Below are 27,477 nucleotides of genomic sequence, written 5' to 3'. Positions count from 1 at the left end.
CCAGACCGAAACAGTACAACGCATGCCCCGAGTTGGGGAGAACGAACGAATATACAGCGCAAAAGGAAGTGGACGGGTAACGTAAAAACACTTCTAGTTTGAGCAGTAGGGGTGTGTTTAGTGCGTGAATCGCAGCGCGTGTTTCCATGTATGTGCACGGCCTCCGAGCTCAGCAACAGCGCCAAGAAGGGGCGTCATTTTGAAACCTCTATAAAGACTCCTGCCAGTGGTGCCCCGCGAACGCTAACCTCCAGCATATCATTTGGGAGTGCTTGCAGTACCCCATTCGTACAACACCATTATCATAAGTCGGAGCAGTGAGAGGCAATGCTGCTTAGCTCCGACGCCAGGTCCCAACTACAAGTCGTCCGACTGCCTCAGGATGCCGCTAGGGCCCACGGGCTCCGGGCCTCCATTGTTTGACCCAACCAATCCTACTGCTAAAAATTGACTATTAACCAAAAATAGCTCGTTCCGCAAGCTTATTAGCCATGGCAACGCCGCCTGTATTAACATTGCCTAACGCATCGCCCGCATCCCAATGGGAGTTGTAGTGACACTTAGTTCACGCACTCATGCGGAATGGGGCGCGTGCCGGCGGACGTCCCGCCTTACGCCACTGCTCGCTAGTGGCGAACACTGCACCCACTTCTACCGCTTCTACAGCGTGTGTCTGTAAGCTTGGTTCGAAGGCGTCGGAGCGCCGCCTAGGAAACGCTAGACTAACTGTAAACTATATTGCATAGTTTCCGAGGAGCGGCGCTGGCTGAAATCACGTAGGAAGGCTACGGATTGGGAAAGGGTAGGAAATAGCAGCAGGAGAGAGGCTGTTTGGCCATTTCTCGCTCACGCTTTAGGCAAAAATTATACAGGAGGTGTTGGCCATGGCTAACTTGCGTTTGCGTTTGCCGCCCTCAGCCAATCGCACAGCTGTGCATATTACGTCATAGCGTCGAGTTCCGGAAAAGAGCTAGTGAGTCGCATGGCCATTTCCTTTTTCCCTAATTATGTAGCTTAGAGCGAAATTTCGTTAAACGTTGTGGAGGTATGATTCTAAAGAGAGCAACTTTCGAATAAACCAAAATTCTGTTTTGTCCGATGACCCATTTAATGAACAAAAATTAAAGCAGTGCTGCTGAACGTAAAAGCCGTCAAGTGCGTCGCAGTTATTCGCTAAAGGGGTTGTGACGACTTCCTCTGACTACTTTTTCTACCAGCGTGGTTTTGATACCGGAAAGTAGTCACAAGAGGGCGCCGCATCCCTCAAAACGCGGTTAAAGAGGCACTGGCTTTAGTTTTAATTATTTCAGGTTAATAATGCGGTAATTCATGATTTTTAAAACTTAAGTGTTTTAACTTTACCAACAGCAGCCTCCCTTGCAACGGTGCAGCGCAAAGATTAACGCCAACACTGCATATTAAGAATCTGTGACCGTGTGACCCAGTGGGTTTACATCGGCTTCGTAATGCGAGGGCTCCAGGTTAGATACGGACAAGAGGAAGCGGTTATATTTTCGAAGTCCTTGCTTGTGCGCGTTACTCGTTACGTTACGCGTTATTACGCAGGCTAGGTATTATGTCCCAGGACGAGCTACGACGACAACCAGACTCATAAAGTGCACACACCTAAAAACCCCTCCGCCCCTTACGCGTTAACCCCTGGTCCCTTTACGCCCGTTACGCACTTAACCACTGCTCCCCTTACGCCCCTAATCCCCCTACGTGTAACCGGTACAAAACCTGTGGAAAGACATTTAGTGGTTTCCACCGACAACATGGGGAGCAGGTGATGGTCCAGGTATGTTACCATGGGGATTAAGTGTACATAAAATATATTTACTGTAATATGGATCCCTAATAAACGAAAAAGGAAAGCAAGAAACGCTAAAAGCAAGCGTGATTCAGCGGGGTGAGACACGGTGCCCGAATTTTGTTAGTTTAGCTGCGGTAGTAGAGTTTTTTTCCTACACTTTGAGCTGGAAATGCCGCTAGCAAAGTTTCCAAGTTCTTGCTCGTGCATATGAGAATATTTGGAGTCAACAGAATGTGCGTTTGGTGTTTCCTCATAAAGGTTCAGAAAAGCGGTCGAGGCTACGTGATCCCGAGTGCACTACGTGTAACATGTAGGACGTATAAAACTGTACTTCGGGAGGCTTCGCTTCTTGAGCCTGACCACTCAGTTCTCAGAAAAATTTCATCTTGTCGCGACCTGGATGTACCAGATCGGACAGTCTTGACGACCATGCCACGGGGGGCACCACGTCCGACGGCCTACTCATCATATGAAAACGCGGGCATAAGGTCTCCGACGTCGCCAGAGCTGGAATCGGAAATGTTCGAGGAGTCGGAGTCGCTGGAGCAGCCCGAGTACGAGCTGTCGGACACAACCATCCTGGACGTCAACCCGTGTCTGCTTATCCCGCTGTCGGCGTGCAATTTTCTGCTCATACTGGGTGCGTACATCATAGGTGGTCCCGCCAAGTGTCGCTCATTTCTATCCCCGTGCTCTGTCTCCGTCGATCTCATGAACCTAAGTCACGTTTAGCTCTGCTGACTACAAACGATAGCTGCTTTTCGATTAACTTCCAGCAGGACACCTACAAACGCACAAAACATTGAGACGTCGTGACATCGTCATTCGCAAGTTCTTGCTGCGGGCCTCCATTGCCCAAGCGCCATTCGTGCCTGTTCTCATACTGAACGTTCACGGCGCAGAAAGAGACAAGGACGATAGAAAGAACACGAGACAATGCGCAATAATTTCTACCCTCTTCGTCTCTTTTCTGCGCAGTGAACGTTCAGTATTAATTACCGACTCGCCCAATCCTATACCTTGTTATGTTTTCATGTCGTAGGGAACTTAGTTGCGAAAGCAATATATGGCCCTTTTAGCGAAATGGCCAGTGTTGGTGTCGGTGGCGCCTGTAGCAACAAAACAGCCCCTAATTTTCCCGGGCTGCTTTTGACGAAAACGAGGACAAGAAAGAGGACACACGTTACAACACAGCGCAAACTTCCGAATATAGTAGAATCTCGATAAACGGAAATCGCTTAAACGGAATTACCGCTTAAACGGAACAGTAGCCTGTAAGTTGGTTGGTTTTGTATTCAGATAACGTAAAGATACTCCCGGTAATCGGAACTAAATTTTCGGCTTCACCGTGTAAACGGAACCAGAATTGGAACTTCTTGTAATACCCATTGGTATGAAAACCACATTTTTACGGTTCCGGCTCTTTCGTTTTTGTTTTTGTTTTTCTTCCTCCGTGTTTTTTTAGCCTCGTTGGGCTCGTAAGCCTCGTCTTGTAAGTGGTTAGCCGTGTTAGAGCAACGAATGAAATATCGCAGTTCTTGTTCCAGTCGTTCACTCTCGATTCAAGACGCCGAGGTTACAGGGCTCAGCTCCTGCCGCCTGGTTCGTGCCATCGTGGTGCTATTGGCGCTTCATTACCGCGTTGCCGTCTTCTAAATTCGGTGGCTCGTAAGCACTGGCGAAGTTGAGGCCTCTAGCCTCCGGGAAGATGGAGTTGCAAGGACTCAAACAAAAATAATTGATGCATTTTGTAGTGCACAGCGACTCATTGTTGCCAAGTCAACTTTGTGAATGCTGTGCCTACGCCTCTTGTAGTTTTTTTGCTTTCTTAAAAACACTCACGTTCATTCACCTTCTAGTGCTTAGAGTTCCATGAAATGTCATTACGACTGCGTAGCCACATAAATTTGCACCTTTGCACATCTCTCTCAATAAACGGAACTCCTGTTAAACGGAACTAATTTTTTCGGTCCCTTGAAGTTCCCTTTATCGAGAGTCTACTGTAGTTTTATTTCACGTACACGCACATATAAGTATCCACAGCCTACCCGCAATCACTTCCCACTCTCGCCGCCAATGCTGACGTGTTGCAGCCATGCGCAGAAAAGTTGCCTCCTTATCGGACAAACCTAGTGACGGCATGCTCACGCAGGACGACCCCGTTTTACTAATCAGATCTGCCTCTATTATTTCTCTTACATTTTGTTTCTTATGTTTCGAATGTACCGCACATTGCTCAAACCGTGGCACGCAGCCGCAATCGTGGCAGTGAACCGACAAATGGCCATCCCGGTATTTGCTGACATTCCGTCTGTGCTCACCTAACCGGTCGTTAGGGCATCGGCCGGTTTGGCCCATATATCGCTTCCCGCACGATAGGGAAACATCGTACGCCACACCGACTGCGCATTCTACACACGGATTCCTATGTCCTTTTAAACAGCCAAGCGGTGCTTTACGAAAGGGGTTAGTCAACTTGCAAATTTTATTCAATTTGTTAGGTGCAGAGAAAACAGCCTTTACGCTCATCCGGTGGGCAATCTTTTTCAGACGGTGAGATTTATTGTGCAAATATGAAATTACTGCTACTTTTTTCACTTCACCCTCCTCCAACCAGCCCTTTCCCTGTTCTAAATTCCTGAGGTCACTCTCCGTTGCCGATCTGTGTGGCTGCCGGATAAACAGTAGCGAGCAAGCACTCCGTTTGCTCTTTGAAGCTACTCTGCAAGGATTGGTGGCACGATTGTTGAAGACAATTCTTAAAACTTAAATTAACTATGCCTCTATTTGTGAGCTTGGAGGGAGCCGAATGATAAGCTAATTTTCCTACGGCTGTTTTTACGCTTTTAGCCCTTTTTAAAGAGTGTTTTACTCCTTTAGTGTTGTAGGCGGCCGATGAGGCGGAGCGGCCGAGCCCACGTTTATTGCGGTTGCGCTGGCTGCGCCATGGTCGGAATCAAGCGAGTAGAACGAGAGTGCCGTTCCCGAGGGGTGCCGGGTGCCGAGTGTCGCGTGTCCCTCCGAGCCAGCTGACCAATCTGTTCATGATGATGGTGGCGCTACAGTGTTAACTCATGAGGTTCCGGACAACAAGGTGCTACAGTTCCTTGATATTAAACTGACGCTCTCTGAGCGACATGTATATTGGGAATATCACCAGAGAGCAGACAAGAGCCTCTTACCTTATCATTCGGCTCGCTCCAAGCTTAAAAAACAGGCATAGTTAACTTGTGTTTTAAGAATTGTCTTCATATATCGTGCCACCATTCCTTGCAGAGTAGCTTCAAGGAGCAAACAGAGCGCTTGCTCGCTGCTGGGTATCCACCCGGCGGCCACACTAGTACCGGTGGCGAAGAGTAACCTCAGGAAATTAAAACAGGGAAAGGGGCGCTTAGAGGAGGGTGAAGGGAAAGAACTAGCAGTAAGTCCATATTTGCACAATACGCCTCACCGTCTGAAAAAGATTGCCAACCGAATCAACGTAAAGGTTGTTTTCTCTGCACTTAACAAATTGAATAAAATTTGCAAGTTGACTAACCCCTTCTGTTAAGCACCGGTTGGGCGTGTAAAAGGACATAGGAAGCCGTGTATAGAATGCGCAGTCGGTTGGTTACGATGTGTCCCTATCGTTCGGGAAGCGATATATATAGGCGTAGTACACCATCAGCGATGGTGTACTACGCCCTACTTTAGCGTAATCATCCACCAAACGTAATCAGACACCATAAATGTGTACGTCGCTTCATGGGCTTGAGCGAGATAGCGGTTTTTTCAAACGTCTTTTTTCGGCTGTGTTGTAGCTGTTTTGCACGATGGTTTCGAAGACCTTCGATTCGAATGTCATTTAACTCAAATGACACCTTTTGAGCTGATACACGACGTTTTTAAAAGATATTTGGTTAAAATGGCATTTGAGTCGAAGGAGCACGACAACTGACCTTTGAGAATCTTAAAGGCCTTTGCAACGCGAGTGTTCTGCACCCTCTGGCGCAGTTTGTGCGTGCCGTAATAACAACAATTGTTTATCAGTAAAACTAGGTGTTTGAAGTGCACGATCTTCCCATTCCTTTCCTTCTTTTTGTTATCTGCCACCCGCTCTAGCATTAAAAGGTAACTTGGTATGCTCAACACCAGCGGTGCGAAAACAGAGAAAAATAAACTGGCGGCCTTTTTGCGTATTTTGTGTGCGCTTTTAGATTATCGATTTGATCAGTAAGAATTATTTTTCTCTTTTTTAACTCTAAAATTAAATTATGGCCAAGAACGAAGCATGGCAGCTGTGGCGACACCAAAACATGACAATAGAACACGGAAACTTTCAACTGCCTTTGAGAATGGTCGTGTAGATCGGCAAAACTTCTTGCAGTTCAAATGGCATTTGAAATTTCGGAGGTCATTCGACTCAATTAAATGTAATTTCAAACGCTCGTGTTGCACAGGTGTTAGAATCGGTGCTACGGCGACATAAGGCCGCATTCACGCCCGGTGTACGCGCTTCCATAATGTGCTTCATATACTATAGCAACCACAAAGGAATGCCAAACATTGGCGTTTTTCCTCCGTCAAGCAGTCGTTGACTGCCTGCGGGAATAGCGAGCCAACTTCATTTTCAAAAGTGAGAGCTCCTTTTTGGCAAGGCAGACTGGCGTTGAGTCAGGGTAGCTGGATCTGGCACATGCATTCACGAGTGTGAGTTCAATGCGCGCCCCAACCGTCAACTCAGGTGCGCAATGACCATGCACCAGGGCCGAAGAGCGAGTGAACATGTGCTCGTCCCGTGAGTGCCGGACATGCACCCAAAAGCAGAGAAATTGGTGCGAGTAATTCTATGTGGTCGCAAAAGAAGCTTCTGCGTTCGTTGAAAGTTATAAAATTACCGAACAAGTGAAGGCCCAAGATGGCCCCACAAAAAAATTAGCAGTGGCTCAACTCGGCTATGCCAGGATACACGTAGCGTGAGCTAAGGTTCAGCTGGTTATTTTTAGGTTTCCTGGTTGTCTAGGATTAGCTGATTATTATGCTTACTGCTACTAAAACGATTTCCAATCTAATCCAGTCCAGTCAAATCCAATCCAGTCTGGTCCAGTCCAGTCCAGTCACTGCTCCTCGCGCATGCGCAGCACGGCTCTCCAGGAGCCACGTGGAACGGCAATCAAGCGGCTCCGGGGCAGCGTCAGGCTTGGCTACTGCGCAACCGACGCGCACAGCTGGGCACACGCCGGCGCCAGTGCATCTGCCGCGGCTATGACGTCACTCCTAGAGAATGTGCAGACCGGCGAATGTGCAGACCCAATTCTCTACACGCCCGTACTCCAATTGAACTGGATTACCAATCCAATCCAATCCAATTCAATGCTCCTCGCGCTTGCGCAGCACGGCCCTTGAAGACCCACGCGAAACTGCCCAACCTCGGCCAGTGTAGCTTACGCAACAAAAGCGGAGGAAGAGCGCGGTGACGCCTGTGGTCTGAACTATGATGTAAGGGCTGAACATTACGCCGAAGCGAAGGGCTGTGCTAGGTATCGTAATTTTGCGCGCACAAATCTGTCGTCTCCGTAACACTAGGGAACAATTTCAGCACTTCCGTTGGTTGCCTGATGAACGCATTTAATTATGTCGTTTCATTGTCACACTGTTCCAATCCTTACCGATTTTCAGGTGCCGCTCGAATGGGCGTCGCTTTTCAACACTTTTCAGACCTTACTGCAGCAAATCAGTAACATCAATGGCGAACCTAACAAGAAAAGCATACAAATACCCAACACGATGAGAAGAGCTTTGGACTGTACCATTTTCGAGTTTTGCCATTGGAAACCAAGTAATTCGACACACTTTGCCTTGCTTGTTAAACCACCTTGTGGCCGCTGAGGTTACTACTGAGCATGCAAACAGCGTTGTCTTAAAAAAATTCGTTGTTGCAACAGAATGACTTCTGAAAAACTGTGTATATAATGATGCAAAAAAATATTTTCGGTTATAAGATGCACTTTGTGATGCCCGTTGCGGTCTGTGACCGGGGCTCGGACTTTGTACAGTTTATTAATTTCACTTTTTTCCGAGACCCCCCTCCCCGCTTGACGTAACCAAATAAACTTTTATCTTGAAAAACAGATACGCTGCAATCATTTTTTGTGACACCAATAGTGTGCAACTGCGGCACGTTTCATGCAGTCGAGCTCCCTCTATATCGACGAGGGCTGGACACACCACAAGGCATTCCACGGTTAGTTGCAGCTAAGCAATTTAAGGGTTAGTTGGTCTGACCATTACCAGTTGAGAAAACGACCGGGCGACAGAAAGGATACTGTGGTGTGTTTTTTTTTTTTCCTGTCTATTTCCTCACTCCGCAACCGCTTCTGATAACAAGATGAAAGTAGTGGGAATGCTTGCAAGGTAATATGATGCGGGAGTACAGGCTAACGCGGGAGGGGGGGAAGGGGCGGCGATTCGGTTACCACGAATCGCGTGCGCGGACGTAATGGTGCACACTTTCACATTAGGGTATATTTACGAATTGTCGCTTCAGTCGCTCCGACATGACACCTTACCTACGAATTTGTTTCACCGTACCAGTTACCTAAGTGCCCCAAATTTTTCTCTCCTCAGCGTCAGCGGCCTTCTTCCTGGCTTCCTTGTATGCGTACTTCGACCGGGACTCGAGCGGCTCTACGAACTCGTCCAACACGTGGCTCGTCTACTTGGTGCTGAACTTTCAGACCGTGCTGATGGTGGCCTCGCTGCTTCTCTTCTTCGTCGGCTCGGTGGGCTTCCTGGGCGCGCTTCGGGAGAACATCTGCCTGCTGGAGCTGTACGTCACCATGCAGGCCGTCTTCGCTGCCATGTACACGCTGCTGATCCTGCTCATCTTCTTCCTTCCCCTCATCGGCCGAGGGTTCGTGCTCTCCCACATCACGCCCGACTTGATTCTCCACTATCGGGACAGCGACGACTTCCGCCAGGTGATTTCCTCAAGAAAGGCTTTGGTTAGGCGAAGCTGATGACTCACAACTACGTTCTGTGGTCCACGAAGCAATGCCAGAGACAGATGAAGGCGAAGACAAGCGCTCTCGGGGGAAATTGGGACCAGGAGAGCTTTGCTTCTTTCTGTACAGGGGAGCTCTATTCTTAGGTCACTCTCTAGCCTGTCAGGACAACATTAGTGAGAAGTCCGATTCGCCCCTAAAAACGCACACCCCGAGTTTTGAAAAGAACAAAAAAGAAATGAGGAGGGAAAAATGGCAGCATCTCTACTGCGTGGATGATGGCGAGGGTGCGGAGTACGGGGACTCGAAATGACATCCAAGTTGCGCCCCGAGTGACATCCGATTTGCGCCCCGACCGTCATTCGATTTGAGCCGTGAGTTGCACCTTCATTATTCCCTAAATGAAACTGCAACTCACGGTTCAAATCGAAATTCGCTTGATTTTCGCTTGATGGTGGTGCGCGCAGGGATGGACGCGAACGAACATTGAGAGGACCTAAGGTACTCCGCACCGTCATGGACGAGGGAGTAAGCCGCTTGACTGTCGGGTACTGACTCACGGTGGTAGCCTAACGGGTAACACGACTGACGCTAACTCTGTCTGGTCTACCAGACACAGGCTCGAATCCTACCGGTGCCTGTGTGATTTTTTGCGATTGTAAATGCTATGCGCACGGACGCAGACGGTCATTGTGTGGTCCTAAGCTGCTTCGCACCTAAAACCACAAAATTTAGTAACTTCCCGCGAAGGAAAACATTGGCATGAGCAAGAAATACAGCCTACGGCTAATGGGGAAAGTTATCGAGCTTAGCACTTCAAGAAAAATTGTTCTGGCACAAGATTTGTGTCCCTCATTTCGAGTTGTCGCTGAATTCGCTCGGGCTGTACAAATGGCTCGCCTCCTGGTTAGCTCAGTTGCTAGAGCGACTGCCCTGAACAGGCGGTGCTTCATGTGCGAATTCTGGACCCGGCAAAATTTTTGTTCAATTGCGAAGTTTCCGAGAAAGATTTATACCTTTCCCCTGTAGCCGTACGGCAGCGTTTCAGGTGCATGTAAAATTTGATTGAGTGGAGGGTTTAACGCGCCGACGGAACGCAGACGATGAGGCGCGCCGTAGTGGAGGGCTCCGGATTAATTTTGACCACCTGGGGATCTTTAACATGCGCCGAAATCTCGTACACACGGGCGTTTTTGCTTTTCGCCTCCATCAGAAAAGCGGCCGCCGCGGCCGCGAATCGAACCCGGGACCTCGTGCTCAAGAGCACAACGCCTTAACCACTGAGGCATGTGAAATTTCCCTTCACGGGAGACTGGGATTATTACACGCCCATACCAAACAGTATGCGCAGAAATGAACGCTGGCATTCTTTTTCACTACGTAGAAAGTATTCTTATTAAAGAGTGATTGTTATATTGCACATATGGAACGTAATGTTACAATGTACTTACCGCGCGCAACTCAGTAGGGATCACAGCCCCCACCGAGAGTCATGTTCACCAAACATAAAGAGAAATGTAGTAGAACGATGTATTTGCATGATGTAAGAGGCGAAGCCGTGGTTGTGTAACAAGATGTAAAGTCTTGTGCTGCCTCCATTCATGTGTAGACGTAAGAAGGTGCTGAGTCACGGTTGTCAAGTGGAACGGTCGTGTCTTTTGATCAAAATTATAGACGCACACCTGGCGTTAAATGGGGTGCTGCTCGATATGTAGAAGTGGAAGAGCAATTCCACATGTAGATGACGGACAGTCCCAAATGTTCCGTAAGAAGAAAGGCCAAAAAAGCGGCCTCAAAGGCTGCTTACCTCAAGCGTCTGCGCATCCGATAGCAGCAAATGGTGGACCACAAGGAGCGCAAGCAAGTTCGCGTCGTAAGCGATGCCACAAGTCAACCTTTTTCCACCCTAAACGACGTAGACTAAGATAACACTCGACGACGGGGCAGCAGCAGAAGCGAAAGCCTACGTAGAAGCTAGGGACGAAGTAGCTGTGTTGTCTGCAACCGCCATATAAGCCGGGACCGTAGTCGAAGCGAGATCAGGGCAACCTACGATGGGCGCAGCCAAAAGAAGACCAGGAAGAGCGGAGGCCCGCAATAGAAGAAATATTCTCAGGTGAGTCAGAACAGGTTGGATCAATGGGATATACAACAGCGGCAACACAGAGCAGCACTCAGTTACCGACAAGCCCTAACCCGAAGTTCGCTGTAACGTACAAATAAAAAAACTTCCAACAAGCACCCCCCCGCCCCCTTTACGTCTGAGGAGGAAATCAGAGACAATACCACCGATATGGGGGTTTCCCAACCCTACCGCAAACTAATTCAAATGCCGATAAGAGTATAAAAACAACGGCGAACTGTAGTGGGGAATCCCTCGCAAAAAAATCAAAACTGGCCAATAAGCGGCTCCATCATTAGCTGAAAAATTCGTCCAGTTCAAGCAGGAAAGTGAACAGCGTTTCGATCTGATTTTAAACGATTGACTGAACTAATCCCCTCTCCCCTACCCCTGCCTTCACCCTCGGTAACAGAAGTAGTCGCTTTCACTGATGCAGCCTCGGCACCAACCGAACAGGTTGAGTCTCTACTGCCACGCATGAGCAAGCTAGAGGGAGAACTAACACCTATAAAGAGAGCGGGCAGCTGGCGCCCTAGACCATACTCCTGAACCTCATGGTATATCAACAATGAAGAAAACGCAAACAAAAACGCATCGACGGGCTGCCTCAACATCTGGCAGTGGAATTGTAAAGGTTTCGGTAACAATAGAGGTCTCCTAATCCAACATAATCAGATGGCACAAGTCAAACCAGATATTTTTCTGCTCCAAGAGACAGGACGTGCCCCGACAATTACAGGATACACAACTTATGAGCTACAAGGTTCCTACAAACAAATTGCTAATTTAGTCAGAAATGATATAGCTATATGCGTAATAGCTGAGACGCGGATACACATGTTTTCACCATAGAGAGTGACCCCAATCAGTAACAAGGCTCAAGATTTATAGAAAATATACATCACCAACCTATACCGCTCTCCGGAGGAGAAAGGATGCCATTTTTCCCAAATATTTTTTTATCAAATGCTTGCACGATGCTTTACGCACCTAGTGGCAGGAGATTTTAATGCAAAGCACACAGTGTGGAGTTACGAGAAGTGTCGTTTGAAATGTAAGGCACTGGAATCCCTAATCCGCCGGGAAAAGTTTTCATTGCTAAACGACAATTACTCAAAGACGCGCGAAGGCAACTCTGTTCACAAGGACACAAGCCCAGACTTGACACTGGTCAAGGGATAGCTTCGATGCCAATGGCATACGAAAGCTGAAACTCCCACCAGGGATCACACAATCCTACACACAGAGATTGTCATATCAAAATTTAAAAAGTGTGGGGATCGCGACTTTCACGCGAACCCTTTTCTGGACAACCCTGCAGCCCTCATCAATATGTCTTCTATGCTGATTAATTTCTTGAGAATGCTGTTGCACGTGTGTGGTGATGTGGAGAGTAACCCTCGTCCTCAAATTGAAGTCATGTTGCGAGAATTGCTCTCGGGGCAGACTAAAACTACACAGGAGATAACAGGTCTTTCCTCTAGCATTGCATCCTTCGAAGAGCGCTTAACTAAAAGTGAGCTGTTCATTGTGTCAATTACTGAAGTTGCGCCACGCGTGTCTGAACTTGAGAAAGACGTAGCTGACATTCGAGAGCTTGTTTGTAAATTGGGCCGCAAAAATGACGTTTTAGAAAATAGGTCCCGTAGAAATAATCTGCGCATCTATGGCCTTGCTGAAAACTCTGGGGAGACTTCGGATGAGTTGCTGGAAACGGTAAGTGGACTGATTACATCAAAACAAGAAGTTAAGTGTGGCGATATCGATCGTTGTCATAGGCTGGGAGTGCGTAAGAGCAGTAGCAGTAGCCCAAGACCTGTTATTATTAAGTTGTTGGATTTTATAACTAAGGTAGCTATTTTAAGTAATGCAAGCAAGGTAAAGGGCACAAAAACATTTATAAATGAAGACTTTTCTGTGCGCGTGAGACAGATGCCACGCAGGGAACTGTGGCAGTATTCCGCCGAGATAAGGAAGGATGCGGAAAAAGCCATGCTGCACTACGATCACCTGTTGGTGGACAACGTTCGGTATTCTTGGGATGAGAACAAAAAAAAATTCACAGCATATCCACGGGGTGAATGATGATGAGTGGGCGAAGCTCCTGAGGGGGAATCATCGGTAAAACCGTGACTCTTCAGTGAAAGTTCGCCCACTACATCATCAAGAAAGACATGAGAAACACTGTGTGTGGTTCCGCTTTGCGCGCTCGCCGCTCTGCAGCCTTAAGGCCGACCTCCATGCATGCAGCGAAGTTTCTCGGCGAACTTGGCGCGGCGGACGCCGTGGTTTGACGCGCCGCTCAGTTTTCGTCCACCCCAACCTCCATGCAACGTGACCCGGCGAACGCCGCCGATGGAAGACAGGACAGGAAGTACAACGAAGTACGAGGCTGTGATTGGCTGCGGCCTCAAAATGCAGTTTGCCGCTTCCGGTCGCGCTCGCCGCTGCGCGTTCGACATCTAGCTCGCGTAGATCGCCGACGAACAGCCGTATTTTCGACGCCGGCGGCGGAGGGGCCGCCGCCGGGCGACGTTCGCCGCCTTTTCGCCTAGATTTCGCTGCATGGAGGTCGGCCTTTATCCATCGGGCGACTCCGAGCGCGCGCCAACAGCGAACGGATTTTATTACAACGCTCCCCGCCATCTAGTAAACAATCCAAGAACTAAACTAGAGGTAGCCACGCCATCTAGTAAACAATCCAAGCGCATCTTTTCATCATACACAAGTACCGTCATCTAGTAAACAATCCAAGAACTAAACTGCAGGTAGCCACGCCATCTAGTAAACAATCCAAGAACTAAACTAGAGGTGGCTACATACATACGTCGAGGATGGACAGACCCACGCCTTAAGGAGCTTCGCCCCTAAAAAGCTATCGTTAAAGAAAGCCGTCGGTTGTCTGCTACAAACAATGACTGACGACTTAGTGCGAAGTACTTACGCTTTTGAGTTAAACCAGTGTAGCCTAGTTAATGAAATTACAAGTTCTTTGACTGGCTTATTGAGTGTCATATTTCATAAGTTCTTTGTGTGACTGAGACTCTGTTAAATGAATCTATCCTTGATCATGAAAATTCTTGCCTCCTGGTTACACGGTTCTAAGAAAAGATAGGCCTTCTGCCATGGTGGCGAAGTGACACTTTTTTATTAAACGTTGTATTGAATCCTCTTTACTAACAGAACTTCCAAATACTGAATCTATATGGTGCAAACTAATGCTTGATGGTATCGCTATTGTTGTTGGTGCTCTATACTGTCCCCCTAACTCTGCCCATGACGTTTTCTCGACTGTCGGTGACTCTATTGTCGGACAAAAGCTGGACTGCTCTAAACTTGTAGTGACCGGTGACTTTATTGCCCCCTGTATAGATTGGAATTTGTTAACATCAACTGATCGGGACAGGATAATTTGTGATTCTTCAATTATTATATCACTAGCTTTCGATCTATCACAGCTGGTTGATAAGGCTACGCGCGAGGATTCTGTCCTAGATCTTGTTTTTACCAACGATGAATTGGTTAAGAATGGATATCAGTGCAGGGTTGTCGATGGAATTTCCAACAATCAGGCGGTTATTTTTAATTGAAATGTTGCTTGTAAGCCAGTACGACCAACGTTTAAGACTCGCTGAGCTTTGAGTGCACAGACGACACTTCTATTTTTGATAAACTTGCATCATTCTTTGACGATTTGGTATCTCGTAGTGACCACTGCAGTATTGATACGCTGAATAGCCAATTTTACAGCATAGTTAAGGAATGTAAATCGCAGTTTGTTCCTTACAAGAGCACAAGAACAAAAAAAACAGCATAACATAACAAAGAATATGGGAATGTACAACTAACATCCCTGGGCTGCCGTCGAACACCAGCGATCCAGGCGGGTCTTTGTAAGCGCTACAGCACGCTCGTTCACCGCAGCGTCGGCGTCCCCGAAGCCTAGAGTTTCCTGCAGGGTCGGAGGCGGAGCATTTTCGCGGATGTTGTCACAGTGTCCGCGACCTGCACAGCTTAAAATCAGGTGTTCGACGGAATCGTCACCCTCTCCACAAGCACGGCACGCCACAATGGCCACCTAGTCGTCGAACGTTTTCTGGTGCACAAGAGTAGGGAGTACTCCCGCACGAGCCTCGAAGAGCAGCGCGCTCCCCAAGCTGTTGTCGTACAGCTGGGAGTCACCGGTCGAGGCCTTGTGCTGCGCGTGAACCGCCAGAGTGGGCTTTTCCCGCACAGCACGCTCCCACATCGCCTCCTCTTCCTCGCGCACTTGACGGCGAGTGTCACGTGTCCAGGCTGTGGCATTGTCTGCAAAAACAGGCTCGCGGAAGAATCCGTACTTCTCCAGAATGCACACACAGCGCGTCCAGTTGGTGAGGATGCAAGTCACTGCCAGGTACTCGAACAGGCGTCGCGCCCAGCGCTCCCGATGGATAAACTGGAGGCGACCGCGGTACGACAGCTTACTAGCCGCCTCACGTGCCTTAAAGGATGACCAGACGACCAGGCGAGGTCTCGCTGCACCGCTTCGTTGGCCACATACCTATGGCATCCTATAGCGGTGCGTCCTACTGCCCGCTGCTGTCTCTCAAGCCATTGCGGAGTGGACGTTGAGAGCCACACCAGAGCATTCGTTAACGTGAGAGCCGGCACACGCACCAACTTCCACAGGTCACGCACCATTAGGAGACGGTTGCAGCCCCACAAGCTTCGGCGGCGAAGAATGCATTGGCCACGATTATAGTGAACGACATGAACAAAGGTACAGCAGATGTATAAATCTCGCTTGCATCATCGCAACGAAATCATTTGGAGACCTGGCTACGCGGGGAGGTTTGGCACCGTTCGGGCAGACACGCTCGCCCGTAAGTTAAGAATCCGGTCACCGAACATCTATCTCCCTGGAGAAATGTAGTGGTCGTGGCATCACGAACATTATACTGAGACCTTAAACTGAACAGAAGGGAATTACCTCCACCTCACCTTAACATGCACAGGCAGCAAGCAGTATTACTGAGACAAACGCAGACTAACAGTACATGAACCCCAGCTAGGTGACATATTTTCGCTAAACGAAGGGCAGAAGAACCACCAGCGTGCGAACACTGTGGTGGATATTCCAATCAGCTACATGTCGTGTGGCAATGCCATTACAATACTCCAAGCATTCCTGACTTACGCACACCAAAGCAGCTGTAATATCATATTGACCGAAGCTGAAGTGACTTTCGGCTCCTCCTTCGAGGAACAGATGGGTGTAGTGCGGCACATCAAAACACAGTAGAGCAGAGTTCAGCATTCAATTAAGACGACCAGTAGTCGGGTAGTCTGAACAACTGTTTTTTTTAATAAAGTTCTTTCTCTCTCTCTCTCTCTCTCTCTCTCTCTCTCTCTCTCTCTCTCTCTCTCTCTCTCTCTCTCTCTCTCTCTCTCTCTCTCTCTCTCTCTCTCTCTCTCTCTCTTAGCAAGGATCAGCAACTATACGATGTTGCTGGCTAGTGGAGCACTAAGCATTTTAGGCGAAGCAAAAAATTGAAGACGATCTCTTGCAGATACGTCATATCTAAATGACAGATTTATTTATTTATTTGTATGTTTATTTTATTTCATTTATTTATTTATTTATTATTTATTATTTATTTATTTATTTGTTTGTTTTTATCTGTTTATTTATATATTTGTTTATTTATTTATTTATTTTGTGTTTGTTTGTTTCTTTGTTTGTTGGTTGGTTTGTTTGTTGAGTTTCACAAGCCTGAACTAACACTAGCCGCCGCGAAATGCTTCAAACACGACGCAATCCTTTTTGAAAAGGCACGCTCCTGTCCCGAGGCCCACGCGCCGGCGTTCGACCGCTGGCGTCACGCTATACCACTTCGCAGGCGCAACGCCCTAGTCTGGAGGCTTCGTTCATTATGCTAAACAGTTCGGAATGGTTCAGACCTCTTCTTACTTACGCGTTGAAATTCTTCACCTCTCCTTCGCAGGAGATCGACTACGTGCAGTCGAGCCTTCGGTGTTGCGGGATGACCGAGCAATCGTACCGGGACTGGAACGTCAACCCGTACTTCAACTGTAGCCTCGTGAACCCGAGCGCTGAGCGCTGCTCAGTGCCTCCTTCGTGCTGCAGGACGGTCGACGAAGAAGGTCTCGACGACTATGCGGACCCTCACTCGGATTTTCGCCGGGAAGCGCTAGCCGTGAAGGACACTGAGCCGAAGAACGATGAAGAGGATCCAGTCATCGGGACCACTCTGTGCGGCCGCGGGGTGATGAACATGACGGAGCAGGCTGCTTGGAAGGCAAGTGTTGCGTTATCTAGGGGGCTAGGGGGGGACGCTATTAATTTGCTGTCGCGTAGTACAAATCGAACAAATCACAGCTTATCTCATACAGTCCTTTACTGAAATCCTCGGGACCGCCTAAGCAAGTCCTATAATTTGTGACTGCGAAAGCCTCAGTGAGCAATTACGCAATGCATGTGCCGAATTTTTGGTGGCGCAATGGGCTTTACGAGATCTTTATCTCGCTGGTGACTATTGCGCCACTGGATGAGGAAGCAGAGCACGGTACAATCACGTGTCCGTTGATGATCGCCCCTATCCTCTTTCCGTTTAAACACCGTTTTGAGTGCCTAGCTGTAGCTCTCCATTTAATGTAAATACCCTGGAAAAATGAAATTGAAACTGCCCGCTGAAACTAGTCCATAATTACGCCGAATTTCATTTCACCATCAGAACCATCACCGTCATCATCACGACCACCATTGCAAGCCTAGTTGTGTCCACTGCACGACGAAGTCCTCTTCCAAAGGTCTGGAGCCACGTCAATCGAGAGCTAGCGGAGTTCACCCTTTGCCCCCCTAATTTCCGTAATTTATCCCTGTATCGAGTCCTTGGCCGACCCCTATAGGCAACTCCAAGTTCCACGACACAGCCTCGCAACACTAGCCAAAACAATCAATATGGCGTCGCAAAACAGGTCCTCCGTCGCAGTTTCGCTTGCTGCCGTACTAAGATGCTCAGACTGGAGCGTTTATTCGCGTTGTTTTGGCGAGGAATAGCGCATGATTTCAGCCGACGACCGTATCTTGATCGCGGTTAATGATCGGAGCGATGAAAACGCCGAGATCTTCGCTATACGCGTGCAAACATTAAGGCCACCCAAGGCGCCGCATCGCATTTCGCTCAAGATGAGCTGCCTCTCTAGGGAGCCAAAAATCGATGAAAGGCGGTACTGGCGCGCACCAAGGCTCTCAGAAAAGTGCGAGCACCTTGCTGCGGCCTTCACTAACTTCTACAGGTAAGATGTGCAGTTTTAACTGCCTCTATTCGGGCTGTGATAGAGCTTCGCCGTAGGCTTATGAATGAACCTTCCTTTTTGAGTCGGAGCATGAAAACCCAGTTGAGGATATCATTAGCCACGACAACACGCAAATTTGAATGCAAACCATTGCACATATCTGCTCAGTGCTGTAAAAAGGTCGATTTAGGACAACTTAGATTATATCTAATTGCTGCAAACTTTCTTGCCAAAAATATGTGGCTTGTTGTGTCAACGATTTCAGCATGCAGCTTACAGGTGCTGGATAAACTTATGAACCGCACATCTTACACCGTGGCGTAATTGCCCCGGGCGTTGGGTAGCTGCCGATGAAGTCAAGAGTCCATGCCACCTGGCTGTGCTTTAAATGGCTCGACATTCGATGATTGATTGATTGATTGATTTATTGATTATGGGGGTTTAACAGGCCAACGCTACGCAGGCGATGAGGTGCGCCGTAGCGGTGGGCTCCGGATTAATTTTGACTACCTGGGGATCTTTAACGTGCGCCGAAATCTCGTACACACGGGAGTTTTTGCTTTTCGCCTCCATCTGAAAACTGGCCACTACGGCCGGGAATCGAGCCGCGACCTCGTGCTCAGCAGCGCAACGCCTTAGCCACTGAGCCACCGCGGCGGGTTCGACATTCGAGGAGCACGTTCAATTTCGGGCACATTTTTTTTTTCTCGCAAGTTCGTAATTTTGAACGTTGAGACCCAAGTACGACTATTTTGATTTGCAGGTGCCCGCGGTGTTCGCTAATTAATAAGTACAAATTCGTACTAGGTGGTTGACAGGCTCGCGGATCACTGCTGGCGTTCGGAACATGCACTACTTACTCCCGGAAAACGACTAAACTAGAAGCTCACGTGCGATATAAGAGTAAACAAAAAGGCCACACAGCGTGCGCCGACAAGATAACGTCGTGCGCTCGCTGCCTGGAGCTATCGATTCACTGACTTGACCGTCACTGACTTGAGCGTCAAATACGTCGAGCTGCGCGCGGGGCAGCCGCTCAGATGCGCATCTGAGGCCCGCTTCAAGCGAGAATTAAAAAACGATGTTCCCAGGTAATTTATACTAAGGCTTCATTTCAAACAAGTATCGTGACGTAACAAGCACCGAACAGATATGTTTAGGGCCTATCAAATTTCCGAAAATGGCAGTTACATGTTCGAGCAGAGCACACGGAGAAGCGCGGCGACAGAGTATGCCGCGCGCAGGCAATGAGGCTCCATTCCAATGAAAAAGCAAGTGACTGCTGACCTGGAAGGTAGTAGTCGTCTTCAGCCAAGCGCTTTGAGCAAACATGCATGGCGTGCGTCACTTTTTTTCAATGCGTAGGTTCCGCCTCCTCAATGCCTCACGAGGCGTGTCGTCTGCTTCTCGCTGGAAGTAGTAACAGTATTCACTGCTCTACTTCCATCATGCCGACACATCGAAGGGGACGCAACAAAACTCCTTACACGTCTGCTTTATCTTCTTCGGGTCTTCTTTCGACGGTATCACGCTAACTACGCAGTTACGTCGATAAACAAGTGCGGTGCGCCATGGGGATGTCTGCAACCGGACCTGATTAGGGTGATTCTCGCGACGGCCGATAGGTGGCGATCACAAACACGAAGTCGCCAATAGCATTTAAGGTCTATTGGCAGCCACTCAACTGAACGAATGGTCCACCAGTTACCCCACATGCTCATGACGTGTTCCCCTCATGCCCATTTTTTTCACTTCATTTCACCTAGAATGTCTTCCACCTTAGTTGGTTCCCTATTCCACGCAGCTGACTTCCTGTCCCTAAGCGTGACCCCTAACATTGTTCTTTCGATAGTCCGTTGGGCCGATATAGGTTTCCTTTCAAGTCACTTAGTCAAAGTCCAAGGTCCTGTCCTGTACTCATTACTGGAAGAACGCATTGGTTATATCCCAGCTTTTTGAATGACAGAGAAAGCGTACTACCATTCAGGAGACAACAGTGTCCAACGAGACACCACCTCTGATCTCACACTCGTATATAATGCTCCAAGCGCTACGTGGACAAACACCTTTAAATACTTGGGCAGTGACCACTTCATCTTGGAGACTACGTTTACAGCAGGACCGTCTAAACCCACCGGGCGGAAGCACAAGATAGTAAACTGGGACACGTTCCGTAAACTAAGGCGGGTGCAGGGCACAGAAGTGGACCCTACCATCGAGGACTGGGACACATGAGTGCAAAGTTTAAAAATGACGTTGACATGTCCACACACATAGTACCGGAAGAGGCTAGTCTCGAAAATATGGACCCACGACTTCTCCAGATGTGGGAGGCCAAAAACAATGTATACAGAAGAGGCCCCGCACGCAGCGGCATAACCGCTCCTTGCGCAGAAGGCTCGCTAGACTCAACAAGGAAATCAAAAAACACGCCGCGAACCTCACCAACCAACAACGGAACACTCTGTGTGATCGGATGGAGGTGCAGATGAATACCCCCAAAACATGGCACACCATCCGCTGCCTATTAAACCCAGAGGGAAGACGCGTTACTCAGCGTAACAACCTGCTGAGTATTCTACACGAGCATCAAGGAGATGAAACCGCATTACCGCAAAAGCTGCGGGACCTCTACATTCAGACTGCCCCCTCAGAACCAGCTAGGCCATATGCCGGTAAACCCAACCTCGAGCTGGACAGACCCATCACCAAAGCAAAAGTGTATGAGGCTATCTCTCACCTCAACACGCGATCTGCACCAGGCCCTGACGGTATTACCAATCGTGTAATCACCAACCTTGACGGCTCGTCCATACAGGCTCTTACCGCCTACATGAACAAGGTGTGGAACAAGGGAAACCTTCCCCCCACGTGGAAAAGCGCCCTGATTAGGCTCATTCCCAAACTTCGAAAGACTCTAAAGTTAGAGAACTTGAGGCCTATTTCACTTAACTTTGCCTCGGGAAGCTGATGTAGGACGTGGTTTTGACCCGTTTAAACCACCACATGGACACGCATCAGCTTTTCCCGCACACCATGGTGGGTTTGCGGTCCTCCGTATCAACGCAAGACGTGATGTTACAACTTCAACATCAAATAATTGACAACGCGGGCGTGTCCCCACTTGATTCTCGAGTCATAATGGGGCTTGACTTGACTAAAGCCTTTGACTGTGTGGCCCACAGTGCCATCCTTCATAATCTCGCTGACTTAAATGTGGGCAACAAGGCGTACAACTACATTGCCGACTTTCTGTCCCAAAAGACCGCCCGAATAACGGTACAGGACCTCAAATCTGACCTTATAAGTCTGGGTAGCCGTAGCACCCCACAGGGGTTGGTATTATCACCATTTCTATTTAATGTGGACATGATTAAATTACCTCCTCTACTACAGCAAATCCCTGACGTGCATCACAGCCTCTACGCTGATGATATAACAATCTGGACCGCAGGAGGCAGTACCGGAGACATTCAAGAAAGACTACAAGAGACTGCCACGATTGTTGAAAACTACGTCTCCTCACGCGGACTCGCGTGTTCGCCTCAGAAATCGGAGATCCTCTTCTTCAGACCCACCACAGCCGGTCGGAGGCCGAGAAATGATCCGGATATATAGGTTATCCGGATATACAATACAGGCCCGGATATATGCAGGGCCTGTATTGTGACCGTATTTTTCCCCGTTTCCTGATATACAGGTTCAGCTACAGGGAAGATGCATACCTTGAACTCAGTGTATGCGTATTCTCTGTCTGTGCATACAGGAAACGGGGAAAAATACGGTCACAATACAGGCCCTGCAAAGCACAGCTACTCAAATTAGTAGGCTAATTGCAAGAATAGCCAACAGACACCATGGGCTCAAAGAGGGCAATATCCTACGTCTCCTGCATGATTTCATTATAAGCAGAATTACCAACGTCACCCCGTGCCTCAAGCTCACTCCAACAGAGAAAGAAAAAGTGGAGCGTATTATACGCAAAGCCATCAAGTCGGCAGTGGGCATCCCAATCTTGGCCTCTAACGAACGACTGATGGAAATGGGCATACACAACACCCTAGACGAACTCGTTGAAGCCCAGCGCACAGCACAGTACAACAGACTAGCTGGAAGCGCCACTGGAAGAGCCATCTTATATCTTCTCCGCATCTCCTACGCAGACCAACACGGAACAAAAATTTTGCTCGAGGACGAGTTACGCGCACACCTCAGTGTGGCCCCTTTACCTAAAAATATGCATCCGGATTATCAAGAGAGACGGCGGGCCCGAGCCACGGCACTTCACAAGCAGTACCACTCCAACTCAGAGGTCTGCTACGTTGACGCGGCGGACTATCCCCAGACGAAGAGCGGCAGTTGCTGTTGTAGTAAACCAGCAGGTCAATACGGTCGCATCATGCTCCGTCACAGAGGCTAATCCAGAAATTGGGGAAGATGTAGCAATCGCTCTGGCCGTTGCGGGCACGTCGACCACGACCATTATCTCCGACTCCAAGACCACACTACGAAATTATTCACGAGGAAGAATATCCAAAGCTGCAGCCAAGATAATTCAACGCAAACAAATCCTGCCGTCACGACATATCCGCTTGATATGGACACCAGCACACTCGTCTCTCCCGGGAAACGAGATGGCACACAAAGCGGCCCGAGGATTCAGCTACCAGGCCGACTTCGAAGACAACGTGCCGTCATCGACGGGGGGGAGGGACAGGCTGGCTACATATCAAGAAATTACCCAGCATTATAGATTGTGCCGACGCACACTTCCAGCCGCTCATCCTACACTTAGCAGAAGGCATTCGGTTGCATGGCGCAAGGTACAATCGAACACCTTCCCACACCCCGCCCTGTGCCATCGCAACTTTCCAAAAACATACACAGATAACTGCAAGTGGTGCGGCGCCGCAGCCGCCTCGCTCCAACACATAGTTTGGGCGTGTCCCAGTAAACCGGAGACACCAGGTGTACGCATTACGAGGCACGAACAATGGGAGGCCGCGCTTCTTAGCTCCCAACCCGACGTCCAAACAGCAGTCGTCCAGCTGGCGGAAGACGCCGCCAGGGCCCATGGGTACCTGTCCGCCGTCTGAAGGGACGAGGACACTCCCACTCCCAAGCAGTGACTCCGTCTTAACAGAGACGACTATAATAAAGTTTTAAATGCGGAGCATTTCTTAGGCTCACGATGTCACTCGTCGATGTTGTCGGCTTCGTCCACACGCTCACTGCGCATGCGCGTCGCGTCGAGGCGCAGGAGCGCGTCTCTCCCCCGTACCCTCCTCGCTCTCAACAACAGGTGCGGCGGTGCGGGAGGAGCGCGTGTACCCCGTGCGCTCCGTCGCTCTCAACAACAGCTGCGGCGGTGCGGGGGGAGCGCGTCTGTGCGCGCATGCGCCGTAGCTACCCGTGCGCTGCGTCGCGCTCAACAGTAACGGCGGCAGGGCGTGTACACGTGATAACGGCGTGGTGGGTGCGTGGAAAGTTCGCGCGCTTGTGTACGGAAGTGTGCGCATGCGCGTCTTTCCCCCGTACTTCTCTCCTTCGAACGCGGGCGGTGTGTATATAAGCGGCGGAGCGCCCGTTCGGAATTCAGTCAAGGGCGTCTTTGCTTGGCTTTCGCTTGACTTGACTCTTTGCTTGACTCGAGTAGATGCGATGGAAGCAACGTCTTCACCAGTTACGCAATCGCACGACCGCTCCTCAAAGACCCATTGACAGTGCACTTTAGCGACCACAAAGCAGTCATCCTCTCCGTCCAATACAACGACGGCACCAAGCAATAAAGACTGACTAACTTTACACTCCTTGCCTTCGCTTCTCCTTCATTCAATAAATAAGAATAATAAAGACGAAATAACAATTAAGCATTCCCAAACCATACCCAATTACGCAACATTCACGCGATACCCCCACCACTCTGCGACGCATTTACTCGAGTTCCCCCCGTGGGAAGATGCGGGCGGGTTTTTTTCATCATCATCATCATCATATCAGAATTCCTACCAAAAGCAACACCCCAAACCTATTCTGCTTGTAATTTTCTTCTCATGATTGGGATCGCTGGCAGCCTCTGTTAGGGCACCAAATTCTTGGCACCTGCATCTTCTCCTTGCGTGGTCGAGTGGTTGCGCGCTTGTGTGCTGGCGTTTTGTTTTGAAAGTCCACGGTTCGAATCTTGGCAGAACGTCGTTTTGTTTTTGCAATGAGGGTTTCACCGGCTTTTCTTTTTTTTTTTCAAGGCAAACAAAGGGGGCCAGAGTTCCTTGCTATTTAACCTACAAGTGACGTTCGACGGTACCGTCAGTATCAAGGCAGCCCGAAATTTGCTTTGCTCACACTTTGAATTCATGAAGCTGCAGTCGGTAGACAACATCAAGGTTAAATCAAGTAACAGGTAAAGTTGTGCTAAGTGCGTCTTCGTTCATATTCCTACTTATTTTGTTCAGATTTGACGGTAAGGACACAATTATAAAAACGTATCAACACGCTCGCTGATGTTAACAGCAGATGAGCGACCGACGTACGCGTGTGCTTTCGTCCGATTGAGAGCAAACGTTCGGCGCTTCGGTACGGAATTCAAAAGAGCACCCGAGATCAAAAAAACATTTTCGTCTTCACTGTAATGATCGAGAGTGTTCGCTTTCAGGAACGTAAACAATGACCACATGTACGTGAAAAAGCGTCCGTCTGCGCGCGCACTTGGAGCACCGCGCCCAACGCTAGCTTAACTAGGAACAGGATGGAAGACGAGCGTCTGCAGGCTCGCAAGAGAGTGCGGAGAGTGAGAAGCGAGAACAGGTATGCAAAGGTATACTTCGTGTTTGAAGCTTCCAAGCGCGTACGTCATGCTCGCGCACGGAGCGATACCATCGACCGCCACGAAGCAGCGCGACCACAAAAGACCAAAACAAATTTTTGTCTTTACTTTATTTAGAGTGCTTTCCGGAACGTATAGGTACGAAACGGGTAAAGTCCTAACTACATGGACGCGAAATCACGCGTCGCGCGGGCGTCGGCGTCGTTCGGCGGCAACGCGCAGACACGGGCCCTTTCAATCGCGATTGAAGTGAATCGCGATCGAGTTTTCGAACGCGCTCGACGCACTGCCGCTGCTACACGGCACGTTTCAATCGCGATCGAAAAGTTGCACTTCGTGTACGCCAGATGGCGCTAACAATGTACTTGCGGCCGGCGTCTGGTAACTACGCGTGGCCGTAGGTATACGTAACTACGTAATTGTTACCGCACGCTCATTTGGGTCAAGTTATTTGACACAATTTGTGGCGTTAGTTGAAATTGTAACCTGTGCCATTACTGAGCGGGGACGAGAGTATCGCCGCTTTCGTTCGATCGCGCTTGGACGCCTCGATCACGCTTGAGAAACCAGGATTGAGTTCGAGCGGGATCGAGCTCGATCGCGATTGAAACTGCCGTGTCACAGGGGCACAGACCGGCGAAGTCACGCTATGGTGTACTAGTACAGTCACACGCTAGCCGCCGCGTCGGTGCGCTGGTGGACACGTTTGTATTAAACATGCCATTAGTCGAAGCCATGTATGAGCAGTTATTGTCGATTGTTGAACTGCACTTAACAAGACCCCAGCCTTATAAAAAATAGTTGCGGGCAAATGTTGACCTCCTGCGAAATGTATTTCAAGTCATTACCGTCAAATCTGAACAAAATAAGATAGGATGATGAACGAAGACGCACTTAGCACAACTTTACTTGCTACTTGATTTAACCTTGATGTTATGTACCGACTGCAGCTTCATGAATTCAAAGTGTGAGCAAAGCAAATTTCGGGGCTGCCTTGATACTGAGGTTACCGTCGAACATCACTTGTAGGCTAAACGGCAAGGCACTCTGGCCCCCTTTGTTTACCTTGAAAAAAAAAAAGTCGGTGAAACCCTCATTGCAAAAAAACGAGGTTTTGCCAAGATTCGAATTATGGACTTTCAAAGCAAAACGCCAGCACACAAGCGCGCAACCGCTCGGCCACGCAAGGAGAAGATGCGGGTGCCAAGAATTTGGTGCCCTAACAGAGGCTGCCAACGAATATTGTCGAGTGATTTGCTTTGGTCACGTTTGAGAGATTTGAGCTGTGGTAGGGCTTGTTTCCTACGCACCCATCTTGGATCCGAGGGCAGTTATGCTATCACTACAAGCGATGTAACCACAGCCCCCTTATTTGAGTCAAGAAAAGCTATCGCAAAACCTCGGTCTTCCCTACGCAAGCCACGGTAGCAACAAATGGAATGGCATCTTGGTCGTCACGCACCAAGGTTGCAGCCAAGCCCCATCATGCTAATACTACAAGCGACGTAGCCAGAGCTCCCTTAATTTAACCCAAAAAAAGCTATCGCAAATACCCGATCTTCCCGATGAACCAAACAAGCCACAAATGAATGAGCGCTTTCGAACAGAAATAGCTTGAAATTTGTCTCAAGGCAGCCGATAACCGCAAGTTAAAAACAAATTGATTCTCTTCTGCTGAAAGGAATGACTCCAAATCACGAGAAGGACGCCCGACCGCTGCTGCCCGCTTTAAGCTGCTTTCTCGCGCTGCGTCGACGCCGATATCTGGCGAGCGTAGACATCGGCGTTGCTCGCGCATCAGCTCACGTCGCCACGCGACAAAACGCCGAAAGTATACGCTGCATGTGGTTGGGCTTTTAACTTCTACTAAATGTGCGTCAGCTCCCCAGCGCCGCAGCCCCAGCTCCGCGCACGGAGTGAAACCATCGGCCGCCGCCCAAAACGAGAAAAAAAAAATCCACGTCGCATGAAGTCGCGCACGAAGAGAAAGTGACGCCACGCTGTGACGTCGCTGTTTGAAGGGGGTGTGGTCGGCCTTGGCCCCTACGGGATATGGTTTGGGAATACGCTGCTGGGCCCGTGCAACTTTGCGCCCTGTCATTCGGCCGTCAAATATGTCCCACATCCCGTCATTACAGCCTGCCGCACATCATTGGGCTAGTCCACTACTCCCCCTACCCTTCTTCCTTCTCTCTCAGCTCCTTTCCTTCAGCACTGTCACCCACCCACCTTTACTCCCCCCTTCCTCCCCCCTCCCCTTCTCCTTCCTGCTCGGCCGGTTACGGTGTCGACGCCACGCCAGACAGTTACCTGCCTCGATCTCTCCGTCCCCCCTCCCCCCAAAAAGCACTTTTCCCTGCAACTTCCAGGTTAAATGGAGGTCCCAGAAGTGCGCCTGACCAAGACGTTTAGTCCTATTAACGGAAACAAGAAA

General features: G+C 49.1%; 1 protein-coding gene across 1 annotated transcript; it reads left to right on the top strand.

The window, feature by feature from the left end:
- The first annotated feature begins 1,668 nt into the window (after positions 1-1,668).
- LOC144148484 (uncharacterized) lies at positions 1,669-27,442 on the top strand. The gene is made up of 4 exons (XM_077680018.1): positions 1,669-2,453; positions 8,420-8,772; positions 16,906-17,220; positions 27,413-27,442. Exons 1-4 carry the CDS (start codon positions 2,021-2,023, stop codon positions 27,440-27,442), a joined length of 1,131 nt encoding a protein of 376 aa, XP_077536144.1. The 5' UTR covers positions 1,669-2,020.
- Positions 27,443-27,477: the final 35 nt, after the last annotated feature.

This window comes from Haemaphysalis longicornis, unplaced genomic scaffold (genome assembly GCF_048455015.1).
Source record: "Haemaphysalis longicornis isolate Haplotype H1 unplaced genomic scaffold, Haemaphysalis longicornis Haplotype H1 scaffold_8, whole genome shotgun sequence".
Classification (NCBI taxonomy): domain Eukaryota; kingdom Metazoa; phylum Arthropoda; class Arachnida; order Ixodida; family Ixodidae; genus Haemaphysalis; species Haemaphysalis longicornis.
The sequence above is the reverse complement of the archived record's forward strand: the minus strand, read 5'-3'. Positions and strand labels throughout refer to the sequence as shown.

Excerpts from the sequence above, each read along its gene's own strand:
- LOC144148484 (XM_077680018.1), top strand. The coding sequence starts at position 2,021 with ATGAGAATATTTGGAGTCAACAGAATGTGCGTTTGGTGTTTCCTCATA. Across the intron at positions 2,454-8,419 it reads CAATTTTCTGCTCATACTGG|CGTCAGCGGCCTTCTTCCTG; the intron begins GTGCGTACATCA and ends TTCTCTCCTCAG. Across the intron at positions 17,221-27,412 it reads CGGAGCAGGCTGCTTGGAAG|GTTAAATGGAGGTCCCAGAA; the intron begins GCAAGTGTTGCG and ends TGCAACTTCCAG.